The sequence below is a fragment of the Protopterus annectens genome, chromosome 14.part0, assembly GCF_019279795.1.
Source record: "Protopterus annectens isolate FY-2018-M chromosome 14.part0, PAN1.0, whole genome shotgun sequence".
Classification (NCBI taxonomy): domain Eukaryota; kingdom Metazoa; phylum Chordata; order Ceratodontiformes; family Protopteridae; genus Protopterus; species Protopterus annectens.
The window spans coordinates 315,161,981-315,184,494 of NC_056748.1; the positions used below are offsets into that span (position 1 = coordinate 315,161,981).

At 41.6% G+C, this 22,514-nt stretch overlaps 1 protein-coding gene across 1 annotated transcript in view; it reads right to left on the reverse strand.

Moving 5' to 3' along the window:
* The window catches only part of LOC122788658 (deleted in malignant brain tumors 1 protein-like), a 1,289,564-nt gene that overhangs the window by 1,099,924 nt on the left and 167,126 nt on the right, over window positions 1-22,514 (reverse strand). The window contains exon 6 of the mRNA XM_044055554.1: window positions 10,093-10,397. Coding sequence (XP_043911489.1) covers window positions 10,093-10,397 — 305 coding nt within the window. The remainder of the gene's footprint in view (window positions 1-10,092; window positions 10,398-22,514) is intronic.

Genomic DNA, 22,514 nt, shown 5'->3' on the forward strand with positions numbered 1-22,514 from the left:
CATAACGTTCCATGTTAGTTGTCTTCTTCTCGCCTTCTTTCTTGCTGGATGGGTTCGGAGCCGATCCTCGGCTCCAACTCGGCCACTCTAAAAGCTCGAGAGCTTGTTCCACCGGCTCGAGGCTCCCCTATATCCCACAATGCTAGGCGGTAACTCCTCAGATCTCGTTTGAAAGCTAAGCCCAGCAAGGAAATTCCATAAAGGGAACAAAAGAAAACTCCTCTAGGTCTGTCCAGGCTAGGGGGAAGGAGGGTGGGACGCAAGAAAGAAGGCGAGAAGAAGACAACTAACATGGAACGTTATGGTAGGTACATAACTTCTAAATGTTAAGTTGTCTATCTCACCTTCATTCTTGCTGGATGGGACTGCATCCCTAGCACCTTATCCCGGGTGGCCTATCGGAACAGACTCTTGAGAACAGTGGAACCAAAGTTGGCTCGGTCTCTAGAGGCCAAGTCCAACTTATAATGAGAAATGAAGGTATGGGGAGAAGCCCAAGTAGCTGCAGAACAAATCGAATCAATAGGCAGCCTATCTTGGAAAGCTATAGAAGTGGCTAAAGCTCTAGTTGAATGAGCCCTGGGTTTGGATGGCAATTGTTGATGTCTGATCTCATACACAAGTGTAATCAACGAAGTAAGCCATCTAGAAAGAGATACTTTAGAAAGTGGAAGGCCCATTCTACCTTCTGCATAAGAAACAAGCAGTTGATCAGACTTCCTGAATTGTTTGGTCCTGTCTAAATAGTACCTAAGTTGGCGATGAACATCTAAACAGTGTAACTTTTGTTCTGACCTATTGGAATAATTAGGGAAGAACACAAGAAGTTCAATGGTTTGATTCAAATTTGCCAGTGAAGCTACCTTGGGCAAAAAGGATGGGTTAGTACGTAAGGACACCCTATCCTTATGAAACACAAGATAAGGGGGTCGACTACACAGAGCATGGAGTTCAGAGACTCTTCTAGCTGAAGTGATAGCTACTAAAAAGAGTGTTTTCCAAGATAGTAACTTTATTGAACATGAAGCCGCAGGTTCGAAGGGGGGAAGAATTAAGAACGCCAGAGCCAAGTTGAGATCCCATTGAGGAGGAGGATCCCTGATTGGTGGTTTAAAACTCCTTTTAAAAAGGCTCTGCAGAGTTTGTAAGACATAATGGAGGACTCTGAGACTCCAACATGAAAGTTCGATATTGCTGCCAACTGAACTCTGATGGTAGACGGGGACGAACCTGAGTGGAAAAGTTCGGCTAGAAAGTCTAGAACTGATTGAATGGAAGCAGTGAAAGGATCTATATTCTTTGACTGCGCCCAATAGGAAAAACGTTTCCACTTGCTATGATAAATCTTCCGAGTGGAAGATTTATGAGAGGCTATCTAAATATCTCTAACTGAGCGAGATATCAGAGGAAGCCTGGCTAGAGTTGGAATTGGAGGAACCATGCTGTGAGGTTCAGAGAAGGGAGGGAGTGGTGCAACTGACCCGACTGATGGGTCAAGAGGTCTGGAACTGGGTCCAGATGCCAAGGTTGCTCCAACAGATAACGGTGGAGAAACGGGAACCAAACCTGTCGAGGCCAGTAAGGGGCAATAAGGATCATGGAAGCTTTCTGAGCAATGGCTTTCTGTATTAGCTGAGATATCAGTGGGAAGGGAGGAAAAGCATACAGAAGTCCCCGGGGCCAATCGTGTACTAGAGCGTCTCTGCTGGGGTGGCCTGGTTGGGGAAAGAGGGTGAAGAAATCGTCGCACTTGCTGTTTTGGGGAGTAGCGAAAAGGTCGCAGCAAGACCGGCCCCACTTTTGAAAAACTTTATTCAACACTGAATTGTTCAGAGACCACTCGTGAGGCATGAGAATAGCTCTGCTCAATTTGTCTGCAATCACATTGGACTTCCCGGGAATGTGCATTGCTAACAGAAACCGCTGAGAAGAAATCGCCCATTGCCACAGTCTGAGTGCCTCTCGACATAGGGGGTAAGATCTGGTTCCGCCTTGTTTGTTGATGTACCACACTACAGACATATTGTCTGTCTGAATTGCTATAGTTCCCATGGGAAGAGAGTCTTGTAAGGCTTGCACTGCTCTCATCTCTAGGACATTTATGTGCAAGTGGCACTCGAAAGGTTGCCACATGCCTTGGACCGTCCTGCCCTGGTAATGCCCCCCCACCCAATCAGGGAGGCATCCGTTGTCACTGTAGCAACCGGAGGGGAAGGGACGAAAGGTCTCCCTAGGTGGAGCTGGGGAGATGTGATCCACCAAGAGAGATGATTCTTGCATGATTGAGTTATCCGAATAGGATGGGACATTGGAAGTCATTGGAAAAACCATTGTGTGAAGAGCATCCATTGTAAAATTCTCATATGGAAGCGAGCTAATGGTAGAAGCGGGATGGCCGCCGCCATAATCCCTAAGACCTTTAGGATCAATCTGGCTTTGACTTTGTTACTCTGCAAGACAAGAGAGACCTGTCTGTGTATGTCTGCTATTCTCTGCTCTGTGAGTCTGGCTGACATGTTGACTGTGTTTAGATTTGTGCCTATAAAGGTAATAACACGACAAGGCGACAAGACAGACTTTTCGTAATTTATTGAAATGCCTAGTGTCTGACATGTGTGAAAGGTGTAGTCTCTGGCAAGAAGCAAAAGATGCTTGGTGGGGGCTGTAAGGAGCCAGTCGTCTAAATAAGGAAACACATGGAATCCTTGTCGTCTCAGATGAGAAGCGACCACTGCCATGCATTTGGTAAACACTCGGGGGGGCTGTAGTGAGACCAAAGGGCAGGGCTCTGAATTGGAAATGACTGGTTCCCAGCCTGAAGTGGAGGAATCTCCTGGAGCGTCGACTCATTCTGATGTGATAATACGCATCCTGGAGATCTATCGAGCACATCCAGTTGTCCCGCCCCAAAAGGGGTAGAATGGACTGCAGCGTGACCATCCGGAACTTTGTTTTCTTGACAAACTTGTTCAAGTTGCTGAGATCCAAAATGGGTCTCCAGTCCCCTGTTTTCTTTGGAACCAAAAAGAATTTGGAGTAGATTCCGGATCCTGTTTGGTCTGCTGGAACTGGTTGAATGGCTCTTTTTCGAGCAACTTTGAAATTTCTAATGCTGCTTGCTCCCTTTGACTGGGTGGAACGTCTGGAAGGGACTTTTTGGATTGCTTCAGAATGAAAAGGAATGGGATTCTGTAGCCTTCGGAAATGATAGACTGTACCCACTTGTCTTGAGTTAGGGATAGCCAGGCTTCTGTGTACAGTGATAATCTTCCCCTGACTGCCTCCGAAGGTGGACAGTCGGACAACACCTCAGGGATGCTGAAAGGGCTTGTCGGAAAAGGATTCTCAACTGCCCTGATTCTGCGGGCCCCCTCTGCCTCTAGGACGGCGTCTACCATTATTGTTCCCCCCTTTGCCTCTAGAGGGGAATCGACTCTGTGTGTCAGGCAAATCTCCCTGAGATTGTTTGCGGAACCACATCTTTCCCCCCTTCTGGCCTTTGGGGTAAGGCCTAGAAGGAGTGGAACAATGGACTCCAATGGCAGAGAGAGTTTTGCCATCAGTCTCGCACCTAGTCAGGGTTTCCTTCAATTGAGGACCAAAGAGGGATGATCCATCAAAGGGGGAATTAGTGAAGAATGCCTTGAAAGGGTCCGCAAAGTTACATAGCCGCATCCAGGCGTGCCGAAGCAAGGCTACACCTGTACCTGCCGCTCTACTTGCTCCATCCGCCACATATGAAAGGAGGCGCATGGAGGAGTTAGTTATAGAGTTAAGGGTCTCCAGCTGAGAGTTCATCCTATCCTGAAAACCTGCAGCTGTTGGGTCCTTTAACATTTCGCTCGCTTCCTTGAGCAAATCCCTCTGAAGACGAGTGAAATGACACAGGTAATTCAGCGAGCACATAGCAAAGGTCGCTGACGAGAACATCCGCTTCCCGTACCTGTCCATCGACCTAGACTCCTTGTTAGGAGGATGAACAGGCACCGAAGGATCAGCTAACTCCTTCTTGGTGGTCGCAGCCACCACCATAGCATCAACAGAGACGCCTTTGGTTAAAAATTCCTTGTCCTTGGGGGCAGTGATAAATTTTGATGGTCTCCTGGGGGTGGGTTCCACTGAATCAGGAGCCGCCCAGGCCTTCTTTGCCACCACTTGCATAAGGGGGTCAAAGGGAGAGGACACCCAGGAGGTGGAAGGGTGAGAGCCGAATGCCTCAAGATACACCGATTCATCCTCTGAAGGGTTGAGGGCTGGCCAATTCCCCCTCTGTTTTAAGATTTTGAGGATGTCTGCAAAGGAGACATCTTCAGAGGGGGAACGAGGGGAACCTTCAGAATCCTCTAAATCAGTGTCAGATGTGACTGACTCAGGGGAGTCAATGTGCTTCCTCTTGCACTGCCTCTTTCTCGGGGCTCTCCTGCCGGGTCAGGAGAAGCCTCGGAAGAGGAGGAGATTCCCACTGGGGATACTTGAGGAGCTGGCTCTCTATGGTCCGGGATGAGAGAGTGAGCAGAAATCACCGGAGGCACCATGGAGGGAGGGGCAGACGGAGCCGACTGTGGAGTTGAACCAGGTTCTAACACGCTCCTCATGACCTCGAAGGCACCCCTGTCAGGCAGAGCCAGAGGTCTCCGCTCCGAAAAGCTGAAAACCTCCCCGGCACCGACAGTGATGGCTCCGAAGCCGATGTTGGAGCCGAACTCACCAGCCCCGAAGCCCCGAGAGGGAGAGCGGGGTCGGACAAGGGTCCGATGCCACTCGCCCCCTCGGAGCCGACGAGGGAAGTCCAGTGCCGAGATTCTTCCAAGGAAGATATCGGAGCAGACGACGGCACCGAAGACAACAGTATCAGTTCCGACGCCACCACAGTCTCGGGTCCGAGCCGCCCCAGCTCCGAACTCAAAGGAGTCAGAGGAGGAACATTCTGAGTAATGGGAATAGTCCTCGACTGTTGAGTCGGACTTTGAAGCATCTGGGCTAGTGCCTCGGACTTAAGAGGTTGACTCACTACTCTCTGAAGGTCATGGTCTGATAGTCTTGACGACCTAGAGGAGTGAGATCTATGGCTCCGTTCAGACAGCAATGGTGATGCTGGTGCCGAATGAACGGAGCCGATAGATGGAGATCGGGACTTTTTCCTGTTGGACGGATCCGACAATTTTATCGGAGCCGACTCAGCAATGTCTTCCTCGGCTCCGGCCGGAGCCGAGGAAATAATAGGGACATGAGTCCAAGAATCATCGGCTCCAGCCGGAGCCGATGTTCGAACAGCCTTCGGAGCCCCAGACGACGACTCAGAGACCGGAGCCAAAGATCTGGAAGGCTTCGAGGGTTTCCTCGAAGATAGAGTCGGAGGACCCTCAGGCTTTAATAAGCCCCGTAGGATGAGCTTATTTTTACGCTCCTGCAGGACTCTAGGGCTGAAGCCATGGCAAACAGCACAAGAGTCCTGCAGGTGCAAAGGTCCCAGGCAGTATACACAAGAAGTGTGACCGTCTGTCAGAGACATCTTCTGACAGCACGAGTCACACTTCTTAAAGCCTGAGACCTTTGATTCTTTAGACATGTCCAAAGAAAGTAACCACACAGTAACACACACACACCGATTACTCTTATGGAAAGTTTAAAATAAATTAACTAAGTTAAACTAAATTAGCAGTTTATAAAACTAAATCCCTACCAAACACAGACACTCCAACTACTGGGAAGGGAGGGACTGGGCCTAGGGCCCAAAGGAAGAACTCTAGTGAGTTTAGTCAAAAAATATAAAAAGAGGGGAGAAAATGGAAGGAAACTACCTAATATATTAGAAAAGTGAAAAACTGACTGAAAAGGGGGGGTCTAAGTAGAATTAAATTTAGCTTTAATCACTAACCCGACGAGCCGGTTGAAAAAGCACCTCGATCGCTATAGCGGCAAACGAGATCTGGGGAGTTACCGCCTAGCATTGTGGGATATAGGGGAGCCTCGAGCCGGTGGAACTAGCTCTTGAGCTTTTAGAGTGGCCGAGTCGGAGCCGAGGATCGGCTCCGAACCCATCCAGCAAGAATGAAGGCGAGATAGACAACTTAACATTGATCTTATTAACACTGGGATTAATATGGTAGTGTCAGATGCCAAAACTGATTACCTTCTAAAGTACCTAATATGGAGTCATGCAGAAATCTCTATAGTGCAACATTGCTGTTTTTGCAGAATTTTGAGCAACTTCAGTTCACAGACACTAACCCTTGCTTTAAGAAGCAAAGGCTGGCCTGTTCATTTTAAGCTTCTGAACGATTAGCCTATTTTAAGTGCGACTTTTCTTGGAATATTATAAAAGATATTAACCGAATATAGGAAGTGAACCAGGTCCTTCAAGCTCTACTAGATCCCCCTTAGTATTAAAACATATTGTTCAACAGAGAACAACCTGTGTTGGCTTTAAAACAAAACTGAGATCTAACACTGCCAAATTCATGGCTACATGTCATCAAATGAAGCATGCCACAATTTCCAGCAGTAAAAGGATTTTTTTAGGATCAGCAATACTAGCACATTATAGCTTCATAGGTATGTACTAGGCTATCAGCCCAAGGGCCTATATAAGCCTAGCCAACAAGGTTCCCTGGCTTATGCCACCCAAGAAAGTTATTTTCCTGTGCCACTGTTGAGAAGAGACATAGAAGTGATCCCCGGGGTGTATTTCGTATTTCCCATCCACTCATCAAAATTTTTCTTGAAGAGTGCTAATGAGGAACTTTGCTTGACATAGATGGGCAGCCTGTTCCAAAGTATGGGAAGTCTCTGGGACAGGAATCTATCCCTCCAGCATGTCCTGTTTATTCTGGAGACAAAGTTTAGGTCCCTAGAGCATGTAGCTTGGAGGGATTGGGATTTCTTTAGGTGTAGCATGTCCAGCAGCTCTGGGTTTGATGTAGCTTTATATGTTAGGCTGAGATCACCTCAGAGTAGGTAATATGCTACGGAGTAAAGCTGGAGTTTTTTGAGACGGTCAGTGTAGGGCATTTGTTTGAGGTCAGTAATCCTCTTTGTGAGGTACTTTTGTGGCCTTTCCAGCTGCTGCAGATGTCTTGTGAGGTACATTCCAAAAGGGGCATTGTACTCTATAATGGGTCTAATGAGTGTCGAGTAGAGGGGAACAATGACCTCTTTTTTCCTGAATGAGAACCCTTTTAAGATGAGGTGTGCCATGTAGAAGGACTTCCTGACTACTGTGGCGATGTGACTATCAAAGGAGAGACTACTGTCCACCTGGGTCCCAAGGTGTCTTATTACACATTCGGTGTTAAGTAGATTGCTGACAGTGTGGTAGTTCATGGGTACAGAGTTTTTATCAAAGGGGATGACACTGCACTTTTTGGCATTGAGCTTGAGGCCATGGCTCTGACACCAGGCATCTGTCTCAGCGAGGCCCTTCTGTAGGAAGTTCACATCATTTGGGGACTTGACTATGGTTCCTAGTTTGCAGTCATCTGCGAACTTTGTTAGCCAGAGGCCTTCTGTGTTAGCCTGTACTTCAGAGAAGTAGATACCAAACAGGAGAGGTCCCAGGACGGAACCCTGTGGTACTCCACTTGTCACTGGTTTGAGGTCAGATTTGGAGTCTGCAACTTTTACAGTGTGGGTTCAGTCAGTGAGCTAGTTGGCAACCCATCTTGTGAAATAGGGATTTGTTACCCTAAAAGTTCTAGCAAAGTATATATCATCTCTTCTATCAGCATGCTCAAAGATAACTTTATTTTACTCACTGAAGACAGTTATTTCTGAGCAGTCTGTTCCCCACTTCTATGACTGTCTAAAATTCTAGTTACAAAAAGCTCTGTCATATACCATAATATTCCAAAATTCCTAACTTATGTGCTGTATACTTTCTGTACCTTTCCTGTAATTGTAGACAAACACTGGAGACAACCACCTACAGATTTTCTGCAGATTGCTGCTAACATTTTTCTTTTAGATAGTAGGCATTAACATTTTGTAGAACAAAAAAAGTAATCAACACTAAAAATTGTTTTCATCTGTTCAAATAATTTTCAACAAAAATATATTTTAAACAGCTTTTATAATTAATAAAAGCAGTTATGAAGAGTAAGAGTAAATTGAAAGCTGTTCTCTCTCTCTCATTCTCTCTCTTTCTCTGTTTTTTTATCTGGTCAGTAGTTATCACCATATTATTCAAAGAAGGGTCCACTGCAGCCATCTGGAAAAAATGACTCATCGTGTCCCATAGAGAAGATACAGCACACAATTAACATTTTCTACCCAAATGCCTTAATTTGCCACTTTCAAAAATATTTCTAAAATGTGCTACAACAGATCTAGCATCCTGTGTACCCTACTGATTCCAACATCAATTCCAAAAGCTATCATGACTTCAGGACTTCTCCTGGCTCTCATATTGTCCTCTTGCATATAGATGAAAATACATGGTTTTGATTAGATGATGACAGATACGTTGTTGTTATTTTCTGGGATGAAAGTATCTGATATTGTCCATCACACTGGTTTCTAGAGATTCTGTGCAATCTTAGTTTTTTTTGAATGCCTCCATATGTTCACTGACTCTCTTTCCAGTCAGACACAGACAGTAAGGTAGAATTGAACTCCTCCCCCTTTTCTGTCTCATTAATGGCAAGATTCATGCTGTGTCCACTTCTGGAAACTTGACCAAATGGTCTTGCCCTTATGAATTTTGAGTTTCAGTAAATTCGATCATCTGACATAGATCTGATTTATGATATATCTGCCAGCCGGCACATTGCATTTTCATATGGTACTTTTTACATTACTCACTGTTCACCTTTGTTGTAGTACTTACAAGTGTTTCTGTCCTCTTAATTTTTGATTGCACTAAACATTTTATCTCTTTTTGTTAACCTATGCTGTGATGTTTTTTCATTCAGTGTTTGCATTGTAAATATTTACTTAACACTGCATATTAAGCTGTCCTTTTTTTCACTATTATTTTGGAAATTTCCTCCCTAGGATTCCAAGACTATGGACTTCTCAAGTGGATAGTCACAATTAAGAATTATAAACAAAATAAATGAGCACAGTAGACAACAATATAAAGATATCTATCTATCTATCTATCTATCTATCTATCTATCTATCTATCTATCTATCTATCTATACATACCATATATACATACCAGCTGCAAGACCACACAACTACAGGGAAAGGGCAAGTTTCTAATCACCACTGTAGCACATCCTCCCATTAAGTAATGCCATCATTCTGTAATCGTTGATAATTTGAGCCAACATTACAAATATTTGATATTCTGAGTGTTCGACCAAAGGGATGGATCCCATTTATATATACAAATATATTTATACACTCACACACACACACACACACACACACACACACACACACACACACACACACACACACACACACGCACACACGCACACTCGTACAGAATACAAACCAAACAGTACATATCAGAATTCCTAGAGCCTCCACATCACAAGACACAATACCACCTCGACCCATAACCTTAGACCTAATGCAAGCCACAACATTAATGTAACCCTAACTTCAGTCTTAAATGTAAACACAGCCCAGACTCCAATTCTGACACTAAAGCCATTGACTTGTGCAAATGCTGGACAAATGATTTAACTGACTGACATTTCAATCAGTGGAACATTTAACAAAGCCATTTTTGATAAAATGATCTCAATGAAGGGACCTTCAGTAATGCTGCCCGGATAAACTATATGGAGATCACACACCTGGTTCTAGCACCCCTGGATAGATAGCAGTTAGATTAGTCCAGCTATCAGCTGTTGTCCATTTGAAATGATCTCCTCCATACTTCTTCACATATTTAATCATCTTTTAAATAACAGCCTTTCATGACCACCTTGAACCTTCTACTCCCACAAAAAGTCTAAATATACAATTAATTTTGGATTTTAATAGAAACTTGTAATTAGCATTACATTCTCCTCTGAATAAACTATTTTTATAAGTCAAAGAGAGGCTTTAAGTACATTTATATGTTATTGCTAATGTCACCACTCATTACCTGCAACACACACAGACACAAGCATAGAGTAAAGTGTGACACGGATTACCTGAGCATATTACACTGGCATCTTCATGGTGACCACAGTCATGGACACCTAGTCCCTGATGTGGACAGTTCCACAGGTAATCTTCATTCCCTATGCATTTCACATCATCCAGATGTATGGGTCCCCTTCCTTGACCAAAATAAGCACTTGACAAGGCAGATATTGCATGACCACATCCAAGCTGTCTGCAGACCACAGTGGCATCAGTAATATCCCACGAATCATCACAAACTGTTCCCCAGGATCCATGGTAATTGATTTCAACTCGACCTGAACACCGATCTGCCCCACTAACTAGATGAAGACTAAGACCTGGGAAAGATAAATGCAAAAACCATGATTTTTTTGTGACTGCACTGTAAAACAAAACTAACCAAAAAAAACACCTCCTACTCTGAGATAACCCTTTGCTGTGTTTATGTGGGGAATGATTGACATATGGACTGGCTTATCTTATCAGAAATCAGAACTCAGGTTATGAATTGTTTTTGGACTTGTGTGCTAGTCATGGACTGTTCATCATAGAAGCACAATTATTTAAAAACACAGATGTTGTTATGTGTACTAGTATCAAAGTATATTGGCCATACGTTGATGATTAACTTTGCTTTAGTGTTATCACATCTGAGGTCATGTAATCTAGGCACATGGGTCAACAAAGGTGCTTAGTTGTCAGCTAATCCACACTTTATAGTGAATCAGTCAAACAGCCAAGATGCCAGATGGACAGACCCAGGTGTTTTGGGAATGTATAGCTAATGTTTCTATGCATGTAAAGCCAACTCCCTCTTCAGTATCAGCTTTTTCATGATAGATAAGGAAATTAAGAAATGTGTAATCTGAATGGAATCTCCTCAAGACTTCAGTAACTATCTGTGGAAGAATGGTGGTTGGTTCTTCTCATGACATAAGTCTCAGACCTTCTGGTGAAGATGCTAAGTTAAAGAAAGAAGTCCTCATGCAGTGTTAGTAAAAGCAGTCTCCTTGTTTAATAGATAGGTATGGACAGGTACTATCCAAAACAGCTGATGCCAGTCCGAAACCGCCACCACAAAGCTCACAATAAGGTGCTGCTGTACAAACAGTTTATTAACGTGACACAAAGTAAAAAACACGTTTTCATCGATTAAATACGACTTCATCCGTCCTAGGTATGGACAGGTCAAGAAGGCAACAGCTGGTCTAGTCACTATAGTGAAGGCCCACATATGAAAGTACTTTTGTGGGGCTATGTAGAACAACTTTCAGATGTCGTCAAGCATGTTCTAGCAAACAATCTTTTGACTTAGACGAGGGAAGCAAGACATTGCCAAGGCTCTTCTCAAAAAAGGTGGAGAATGTTAAGCCTCAGGTAAGGACATTTCCAATAGGTAGAAGGAGCACTTTTTATACCTCCTAAGACTAGTGCACATGTTCTATTCTAAGGATGTAATGTTACAGGCAACTGGTTAGTTTGGATCTATTTCTCTAAATGTGGTTACTGCCACCACAAACAGTTACTCTGTTAAAAGGTTACAAGAATGGATGACATTTTTACAGAAATGCTGAAGAAGCTGAATATTGTTTAGTTGTCATGCTTAATATATCTTTTGGTTGTTTTCCTGATTTTTAGGGACAAAACCTCTGCACAGAAAAACTTAAGTGATGCATCATTTTTATGAAAAGGGCCAGAAAGATGTGTTCTGAATGTATAGAGCTCACTTTCAACAGTTGCCAAGCAAAACCATTATGGCAAGGTGCTGAAACAAACTTCTCATTATGGTTAGGCTTACATTTAAGAGGAGAAATGTGGATTCCATATTGGCCATGGAAGAGCGCAACAGCATTTTTGTCATAACACACACATACATAATTGTGGGTAAGGAGGTTGTTGGAATTTGTCAGCGTTATCTACATTTGCTTTGTAAACCTTGAAATGGTATATAGCCCTGTACTCATGAACAACTATTGGGAGATAATAAATACTGCAGGGTCCAAGGACTGTTGTATTCCATTCGGCCCTGTATTTTAGTTTTGTTCTCATTCTTGCTAAGTGAAATATGTTGAAGGCTGGTGTGATGACAGAAGTGTATATAGCTTTAAATGCACATGTTTCTGACTAAGTCTGTAATACTTGTAATGATTTGTGGCTGGTGTGCCATTTGTTATCAGAATCAGACCAGATTCAAGCAAGATCAAACATAGAATGGAACTAAAAACTCCAATCTGTGGAACTGAACGATGCCAGGTCATAAACATGATACATTTCCTGGGAATATTTGTTCGAGATCTGTCCACAGTGCTACATCCACTGAAAGATTTACTAGAGAAAGTTGTACTTCTTGGTCATGCTGAACGTTCATGCCAAAGTTTTCAAAAGAGTTAAATAAATGTTTTTTCCCTCCCAGACAGACGACCATCAGTGCATCCTGGAGCCTCTGTCCTCTGTCAGGTCTACACATCCCTCCTAAACTCCCCTACACTCAATCAACTAGGGTTGGGGCTGGTAAGAAAATCAAGGCATGCAGGGATCATGTATCGCACACTGCCATGAAGGGTTTTTCTTTTCCCCCCATCCTTGCACTAACCAACAGAACAAGGGTGGGCATGCAATGCGGATGTGTTGGTATTTCAACATGCCTCTACTAGTTCAGCTAAAGTCCAGACCCATTCTCTCCCATGGACCATAACCCCCTTCATGTCTCCAGCCTCCACCAGGGATCTTACAAGCGGAATGCCCAGTTGACCACCCTCAGCCACTGGGATGGGTACCCGAATCCTCCCTGCCAGTGCCTCAAACAATCGAGGTGCAAATTGAACCCATGTTTACTGAGCCATAGTTTGGGCTCTGTCTCTGTATGCCACAGTGTTACACAATTGCTGATGACTACTCCCATGATCACCCACTATGATGTTATGAAATTGTCTGCTGTGAGTGCAGACTCCATTAGTTATAATATAGGTGATGCTTTAGTCCAGCTGGATGGACATGTTTTGAGACTTATTGCATATTATTCCAGAATGTTAACTGATGCAGAATAGAGACAATTGCAATTAAAATAAGTGCCTTATAAGTATCTAGATAATTCAAAAGTTCTCAAAATTCCTTTTGGGATTAGAGAATTTATAACTTCCAGACTGATCATAGATCACTGATTCCAATGAACAATTCCTGTGAGTCGGACAAAGTATTGCCAAGATGCCAAAGGTTGTTTACTAGACTCATATGTTTCAATGCCAGAGTAAATAATGTACTTAGAAAACATTTAATTTTAAGGCCAGCATGATGTCCAGAATTCCAGTGCCTCACAAGACAGAAACGGATACCAAGGGAGATATTGCTGCCTGTGGGCAGAGTATCATAGCCAAGCAACCAGTGACTATGAAAAGGCTTGAGAATCTGAAACAAACAACAGTCATTAAATATGTAAGGGAGATGGCCTAGACCATTGGACACAAACAAACCCCTTCATTTACAAATACTTCACTATCAGAGCTAAATTATCTAAACTTGATGACTTGCTACTGTTCCCAGAGAATTGTTGTACCCTCTTCACAACATACATGAAAGACACCAAGGCCTAACAAAGTGCCAGGAAAGATCCAGTATGCCTTTATGGTGATCCAACATTAACACGGACATTGTAAAGCTTGTGTCAGCATATCAGTTTAGTCACAGTATGCCTTTATGATGGCCTAACATTAACACAGACATTGTAAAGCTTGTGTCGGCATATCAGTTTAGTCACAGTATGCCTTTATGGTGGCCCAACATTAACACAAACATCGTAAAGCTTGTGTCGGCATATCAGTTCAGTATCATACATAAATCTTTCCAAATGACAGAACCATTATTTGAGTTGAAAGGAAAATGCTACATTGTATTAGTCACCTAGTACCATCAATATAAAGAAATATTGCATGTGTTAACCATGACTAGCCAACAAATTATTGCCAGATTTGAGGCAAATGTTCACCAGATATTGCATACCTATGAAACTTAACACATATAATTGTATGCAGTTCCTGTGCACAGAGTTCTAACAATTTCTGAGGACAATGGTTTCATACATACTACAGCAGCTCCCCACTATCCACAATTAACTGGACTGCTGAGTGGTTCAAACTACTAAAAAGATTTTTCAGCAATGTGGTCCCCACAGAACTCTTTTGTTGTACCATGTCATTCCACAAAGTGCCATGACGGTAAGCCTTGCACATCTAGTACTAACACTTTGAACACAAATCAGATCTTCTATACTTATTCTACTGTACCAAACTTAAAAAAAAAATAACTATTTAATTTGGATCTGTTTTGAAAAAGTACCCAAAGTAAAGGATTCTTAGAGTCATTTTTGCAACAGGTGTTATTCTACCCTGATTCTACGTGTCCTTCAGACAGGCCAAGCAGTGCACCTTAAGCTTGAGGAGGAGTGAATGTGGGATACAGCTGGTGATGTAATGTGCAAAACTGATGAACTAAGACTATACATGGTGTAAACCAGCAATGGTGTCATGGTGAGCAATAACCAGCAACATGTCCAGGCCATTCCAGAAGAGTCAAAATGACAACTTTGAAATGTTTGACACTTGTTCGTGAGAAGCAGCAACATGCCCTCCTTCAAACTTGAAGCTGGCTTCAATGCACCAGTTACCAAATTCATTTCCACCAAATATCTGTTGGATCTACATGAATTTACACTCCTCTGGAATGGCCTGGATATATTCCATTTACCCTGTTTTAAAGTGAAACAAAAATATTTTTTCCTGCTTTGAGTCTGCTAATTATAATTGCCTCCATTCTGGTCCCTCATATTATACTTAGCAGACAAAAATATTTAACACATAACTAGTGAATATTTTTACATATATACAGTATTTACAAAATAAACAAAATATTGACAGTCTCTTCTGTGAATTTTAAAAATCACATTAAAATGGCTTGATTCTGATAAAGGAATTTGATAGTTATCAATACACGTATTGTACAATAACTGTAACTTTATTGTTTCTTTTTAAACCCTAATTACTCACACTGTGTGTTTGTTTATCATTTAAATGTGTTGGTTAATGTCATATATAATCTTCCTAATGCAATAACAGCAGTAAACTTTCATAGGTTCATAGGTTAAGTACTAGACTAGCTGCCCTTGCAGGTCATTTTCAGCCTAGCCAGTTTCCCTTCTTGTTCTCAAAATGACCTATCCCATTTGGTTATAGATTAGCCTTACCCAACCCCTGGATGATAATTATAAATTACCCCTATTGAGAATAACCGGGATCATACCATAGCTAATTTGAGGGGATCCATGCATGGGATACAGCATTTAGGAGCTATATCTGTCCATTAATAATGCAGGGGACAGTCCTGGGGTAAATTTACTGTATCCATTCTATAGATATAATATGCACTTGAAAATGGACAGGGATGGACTTTGTTTTACGTGAATGGGGAGTCTGTTCCATGCAGTATCCTCTGAAAAATATAACTCTCCCTCCAAACCATTCTGTTGGTGTTGCAGAAGAGGTTTAGATCCCTAGAATGAGTATTTCTGATGCCATTAGACTTCTTAATGTACAGTAAATAAATCAGTAGTGGGTTGGAGGATCTCTTGTATGCCAAACACTTATCCTGTTAGCAGTCTGTAGGATACCAACAAACAAACAGATAAAAATCTAATTTGACTGCTGGGAAGCATCTTTGTAACTGGATATCATTTATTTTCCTTTCAGATCTTCTTGATACTTCAGATCCTAAATAGTCAAACTATATTTGCAGCAAATGCTTTACATAAAGAGCAATGCCTTGTTATACTTTGCCTGTTCTTGTCTGCTGCAATTATAGGGTCTTTGACATAATGACAGTGAAGGAATTGATGGAAAAGTTAGGGTTAGCTCTTAATATTTAATTTGTTTTAAAAGTAAACTGTTTCCCAGATTTCAAGTCATAGAATTGAATGTGCTTTATTATGAGTAGCATCTCTCATTTTATCCCTTTTTATGGCATTGTGCTTTCTGTAAGCTTTATCATCACAAATGTTAATCTGCCTGTCACTGAAAAAATTGCAACAAAGTCAATGCCCAAGACTGGGTTGTAGCAAAGTGTTCTCTTTCTCTGTACTCAGGAAAATATGGACACTGTTTCCAACATGTCCTGGAGGCTGGCATCCCATCCAGGTTTAGTCTCTCTTCCTTGCTTCTAATAAGTGCATTGATAAACTCCAAATACTCTACAGCCCTAAAATGAATAAAATAAGTATCTGAGAGTGAATAAATGATTATTTTTAATATGTTTTCTTTATTTTGGTGTTCCCAAACTTTGACATTTTTATGAATGAAAGTTTCTGCAAAGTCATTTAGGTGAGGACTGGCCACTAATGTGAGCATACTCTGAAAAGTGCAAGCTATTAAAAAGGAGCACATTGACATTTCAAAGTTTTATCAGTTGTGCAAAATAATGAAGATGTCTTGCTTATGATTGGACCTACACTTGCATCAGATGTCAGTGTAACCAGTTCAGTTACTGGAAATCTGTTAGTAACTATTTGCAAAACATATTGTTCTGCTGCAAACATCCATGAATTCATCTATCCATTCTACTTACAGTTGTGCTGGCTTTCCTGATATCTTTACAGGAATAGAATTTTTATTCTTCATATTTACTTGAAGGACATTTCTTATTGTTTATGTATTGTGATGCAAATGTTGTTGTGCTGTAAATGATTTTAGCAAATTAGAGTACTATTAAAAAAAAAATGGCCTTATTTTGTGTCACTATTTCTGGCATTTCCCATGATTCTTTAGCAAAAAAATTGAGAGCTATTCCTGTGATACCACAGGAAGTGATTGGGCACAGGCAGGTAGTCGATGGCCAGGGCCACTGTCAACCCATGCAGACAACCAGAGTACAATAATGGGTATCCAAGTATGTATAAACCTTAAAAATCCAACACAGCTCCACAGGTATGCATGTCTGACAGCAGCAACAGCATAGGTGCCAGTATACCTACAAAACACAGTAGAAATATGCTTGACAATGTAAATTGTGTGGGGAGCTATGAGCTACATAGGGAATGTATAGGAAGCACAGCAAATAAGGAACAGCTATGTGAAAGTCACCTGCTAGTCTTATAGTTAAGGTGACTTACAATGGCAAGGACAAAGCCATGTTGTACTTAGACATGTCCTCCAACACCTGGCACATGGTAGCATACTGCACTGCCCACCTACAGTGTGTCGATGACAGAGAAGGCTATCCAGAACAGATGCATAAAATACATTTGTGAGGTTTTACACATGGCAATGGATACCCAACAGTTCATGCAAGTCAACAGTCTGTGTCCTACTGGCAGCTCTGAGGTGGCGGTGCTATCCTTCCACAATGTTCTGATTCTCTTGTAGCATGACAGCCACCAGTTCTGTCACAAACCAGAATGACTGGGGACATATAAGGGCTATTCTGTTTTGATGTACCACCTATCCTTTGTTGTTTTCATGCATATAACTGTCACTCAACCAGGGAAAGAAGATGATGCCATCTCATTAAAATTGTTCTTCCAGCAATTTAAAGGTTGTTGGTATGCTTACTGGGGCAAGGAGCATACTTTAAACACAGACCCAGCTCCTGGATTTTGTACCACACTATCTGCAACAGGTGAAATATATAGCTGTGTACACTGGATCATGGGACAACAGATTGCCCTTTCAAAGTCTAGCAGTATGCATCTGAGTGCAAGACTAAAGACATGCTTCTTCACCAAGGTTATTAGCACTTCAGGCCAGTCATACCTCTGCTGTACCTGCTATTGTCTATAGTGCAGGCATCCACAGATAATATATACAAGACATCAGATTGACATCCTCATAGTGAAGGTACTGTTCAGTATCCATGGTGGACCACTGAAAAAGTGCATCAGGTAAACTTCTGTTGTCATCATGCATGTACATTGCACAGAGTGATCCAATTCTCCTTTACAGATGACAAACACCCTGATGCTGCATATGGGCTCATCCTGTGAGGTTATGTCCAGCATATGGTAAAGATATGTCTAGCCGTGGTCATTCACTTCTTCCTGCACCACCTGCCCACTGGCAGTCTTCATATAGTGTTCCACTACTGCCACAGCTATATTGTACTTCCACTAACCTTGTGGCACCTCCTTATCTAGAATAGGAGGATTTGGCAGTAGACCTAACAAACATTTCATTCTCCATGTTCATTAGAGTAATTGCCCTGCTTCTGAACTTAATGACACATTTTTGTATGTGTCCCTAGTAAGACCTACTATTTCAGTTGTGCTTCCTACCTAAAGCCTGCTATGGCAAGACTAGGCTTGTCTCAATGAAATACCACATATACTCCTGGCCTGTAGTTCTTGGAGATTCTTCCTGGAAAACCATCTTAGAGGACAGCATGGTAGAGAATGGAATCTGTAGAAAATATTCAGTGCTCCAGTTTGGTAGCCATTCATGAACAATCGGTTGTTACTCTCTGGCTGTAGTTTCCTCAACTGCTAGATATTAGAGGAGGCTGATGGCACACTTATAGTAACAGCCTGGCAGTTGCAGCTGCTTCCTAACTTGCTGTACTCTCAGTGCATTTAATAAATCATTGTCTACACTCAGCAAATACAATTGCTGGCAAGCAGTAGCTTGGCAATCTATGGTAGAAATCTATAATTATTTTCCAGTGTTAAGCCTTTGGCAACTGCCTATTATTCTACATAGTTAATATATTTTTTCAGCCACGTTATATTCTTGTCTATTCTCATGTTCCCTGGTGGCAGTGTGTTTAGACATCAAGTTCTAAGGTGTTACTTCCAGTGTTTACAAAAAATTGTGAATAAATGAGAGTTACTCTAGTATTACATTCAATTTGTCCATCTTTAGAGATGGTTTTGATATTGGATTATTCAAAACAGGAGCATAAGAAAAATACAAAGAAATCAATCGTGGGGACATAAGATGTCTGCCCACATACTTCTTTAAGTAGACAAATGTAAAAGTTCTTGTCACTCCTATCAAGCACTATTTACCACTCAGATTGAGCAGGGTCTTACATGATAAGCCTGGTGTAAATTTGTGTCTACCCATACATTCTAAGACTAGCCATGAAGGTAGCCAAAGTAATACTTTGTTTAACCTGAAGTGGCAATGCATTTCATAGCTTGGGAATACACTGTGTTAGGAACCTATCCCACCAATCAGTCTTGTTAATGTTTTGGTGTAGATTTAGGTTTATAGTGCATGTGTTATAGAGGCACTAGTTTTGCAAGGAAATAAAAGGTCAAATAGGATTGTCTTCTTTTTTATGGTTTCAAAAGCTAGACACAGGTCACCTGAGAGCTCCTGATAGGCTACTGAGTATAAGCAGTATCATGCTAATCTTTTGGGATAATTGAAAGTGTTAGAAACATATGCATTAATGTATGTGTTTAGTGCTTATTAAGAAATAAGAAAGATATAATGCATTTTATTCTATTAATGTTATGACAAGAAAAATGAATTCATATGAAACTGCAAGAAGCTTTTGGAAACTGCAGTGTGCCTTTTGCAAGTTGGCCTCTGACCCCAGCAGCTGCTAGCTCAGCAAGAATTAATGTTTATGCTTCTTACAAGTGATTATCTGCTGGGTCAGGAAATTAAATGTGTGAAATAATGAGAATCTTCTGCTCTTTTCTGCTTGAGCAATCAACCTTGTATATGTTACTAGATAACGCACCGGCTGCAAGGAGGGAGTGATAACATGTAACAAGGAAAATGTATTGAGAACTGTATCTACTAATATGTTCGAATTAATTTAGAACCTTGAGTGGAAACTTTTGTAAAAGGGCATTGTAACTAACCAGGTGGCTAGCAAGGCCATGTTGTTTACTAGAAAACTTTTTATGCAAAATGTAGTATCAGCATTTTAGATGAATAGAATATTGTAAGCTAAAGTGATGTAAAACCCCTTGTGACTGACTACGTCAGCCTGGTGGGCTAATACTAGTAAGAAATACTATAAAAGTTGTGTTCTTCCTGTTTCATTCAGACAAAATTCTGTACTTGTACATTTTTTGCCTCCTGGTGTACACTGGTAAAGAACCTGAACCTGAACCTCCTGTGTATTGATCTTTTTATTACAGTATTTTTTCATTTAACAGATTGGTCCTTTGTGTACCAGAATCCCTCAGAAGCTGCGGATCAGAGCGTAGCAGTGGTCGAAGTCTGCATGCAGGAGAAGATACCGAAATGGTTCTTCTTGAGTGAAAAGACCTCCGACTGAACTGTCGTTTAAAGAGGCTGGCCACTTTCTGATCTGTGGCTGAAGAGCGGATCTCCACTGTGAACCGTGACTGCTCAATACCGGAGGCTCAGGTAAGGAGACTTTTTGCCTTTTTTCTGTTTTAGATCAGGGACTAGGTTACAGTAAATATTGTTTTTTTTGTCAGATTTGTCATACAGATCAGGGACAAGAAAAGTTACTGTTTATTTGGTCATAGATCAGGGTAAAAGAATAAGGTAGGCAGTTATTCTAGATAAACTGTGAAAGGAACTGAAGTTGTGGTACCACGTGGTAAAAGGGTTACGTAACATTTATTAACATGGTAAATCAGAGCACTAAAACATCGCGAGACCCGCCCCTAACCGAAGACGCAAAATATATGCAACTACAACGTGCAGATAATGTTAGATATTATGCAAAATGGGTTAACAAATGTGAATTTGATGGGAAATTAGACAAATCTTCACTTGTTAAACTTCTTAAACAGCTTAAAAGTGATACAAAAGGTCAGGCAAAGAAACAATGGCAATTAGGCATTCCTCAGGCACACAGGTGGATTGAGGAGGCAAACCGTAGGGAACAAAAGAGTAATAATTCAAAGGCATTGTTTTTAGACAAAGAAGATAATAATATAGTAGTAGCAATGGCTCCCCCCCACTCCCTTTTTCAGGATATGAAGCAGGTGGACAAGCTGGTCCACCTCCACGGTATCCTGATGTCTCAGTGAAACCGAAATCGTTTGTTAGAGATCCCATTGAAACTAGGTCCTGAACACGTAAAACACAGGGGGACATAGAATTGTATCAAATGGAGAGAAATTTACAAGCTGAGAGTGAGGAAGAAATATGTCCACTTATAGAGGTACCAAATCCTCAGGCAGGACAGGTTGGACAGGACCCAACCCTCTTGGTATATAGGCCATGGACACCGGAGGATATCCGGAAGGCTACTGAGGGAATTCCCCATCCAAAAGTAAATTTTACAAAATTCCTATAAGATTTACAAGGCATGAGGTTAAGTTACCACTTAAATGGGGAAGAAGTAGAAAAAGTAGTTAGACAAATTATAGGTCCAGATTGGCACATGATTTGTGGCACCTGGAATCCTCGTAATGCAGAATTTAAGCCACTCCCCATAATGACGCAGAACTAGACAATAGAGTAAAAGGCCTTACAGACCGAATCTCTGAGAAGTGGAAACCTAGAGCAGACTGGACTTGTATTAATCAATGCATACAGCAAGAAAATGAAACAGTAGATGGGTACTATGCCAGATTATTAGAGTGCTTTAACAATCATAGTGACATGACAGTTCCTGAAAATCAAACAAATGATTCCCCGTATGAACAACAATTGAAAAATGCATTTTTAAAAGGTTGCATTGCACCTATTAGTAGCTTCATTATGAAGCATATGATAGATCATCGAACAAGTAGGTTACAAGCCTTACTTGAATATGCTAGACATGCTGAAAGACATTTTAATAGCAAAAAGAAAAAGAAAGCGCAAGTTTTCACTGCTGAAGACGGAGCTGAAGTTTATGTATTACAGTCTGGTAAAAAGGGTAAGAAAAATGCACAGGGAATTAAACAGTCTGACAAATGGTCAGAGGACTTTGAAGAAAGGAAAAGGAGAGGTGAATGCTTTAAGTGCGGGAAGAAGGGACATCTAGCTAGGGATTGCAAACAAAATAAGAAGGTAACCACAGAGGATAAGGGAGATGAGGACTGACTATATGATGGTGAAGATACACCATACGAGAGTCAGAAATCATCGGGAAAAGACAATAAAGAGAGAACAAATGTAAATGTGATAGAAGGAGTAGAGGAAGTGCAAGTAGACATGGAAGATGAAGAAAATGAGGTTTTAGATTTTAGCATTATTGAGCCTAGAGCTCTACCTAGCAGACACAAAACCGGAAGTTACACTTCTGGTGGAGGGGAAGGAAGTTAAATTCCTGTGTGATTCAGGAGCGTCACGGACTCTGATACACCCCTCCAAGTTACTGGAACATTCAGAATCACCTGATTATATATTAGTGAAAGCTGCAAATGGACAGCTATACCGGGAACCACTTTCCCATGATATAGCAATAACTGACCCTGTTTCAGGGATGACTCAAAGGAGTAAAATTGTTGTTTCTGCAAAATGTCCAGTGAACCTATTAGGTAGGGACC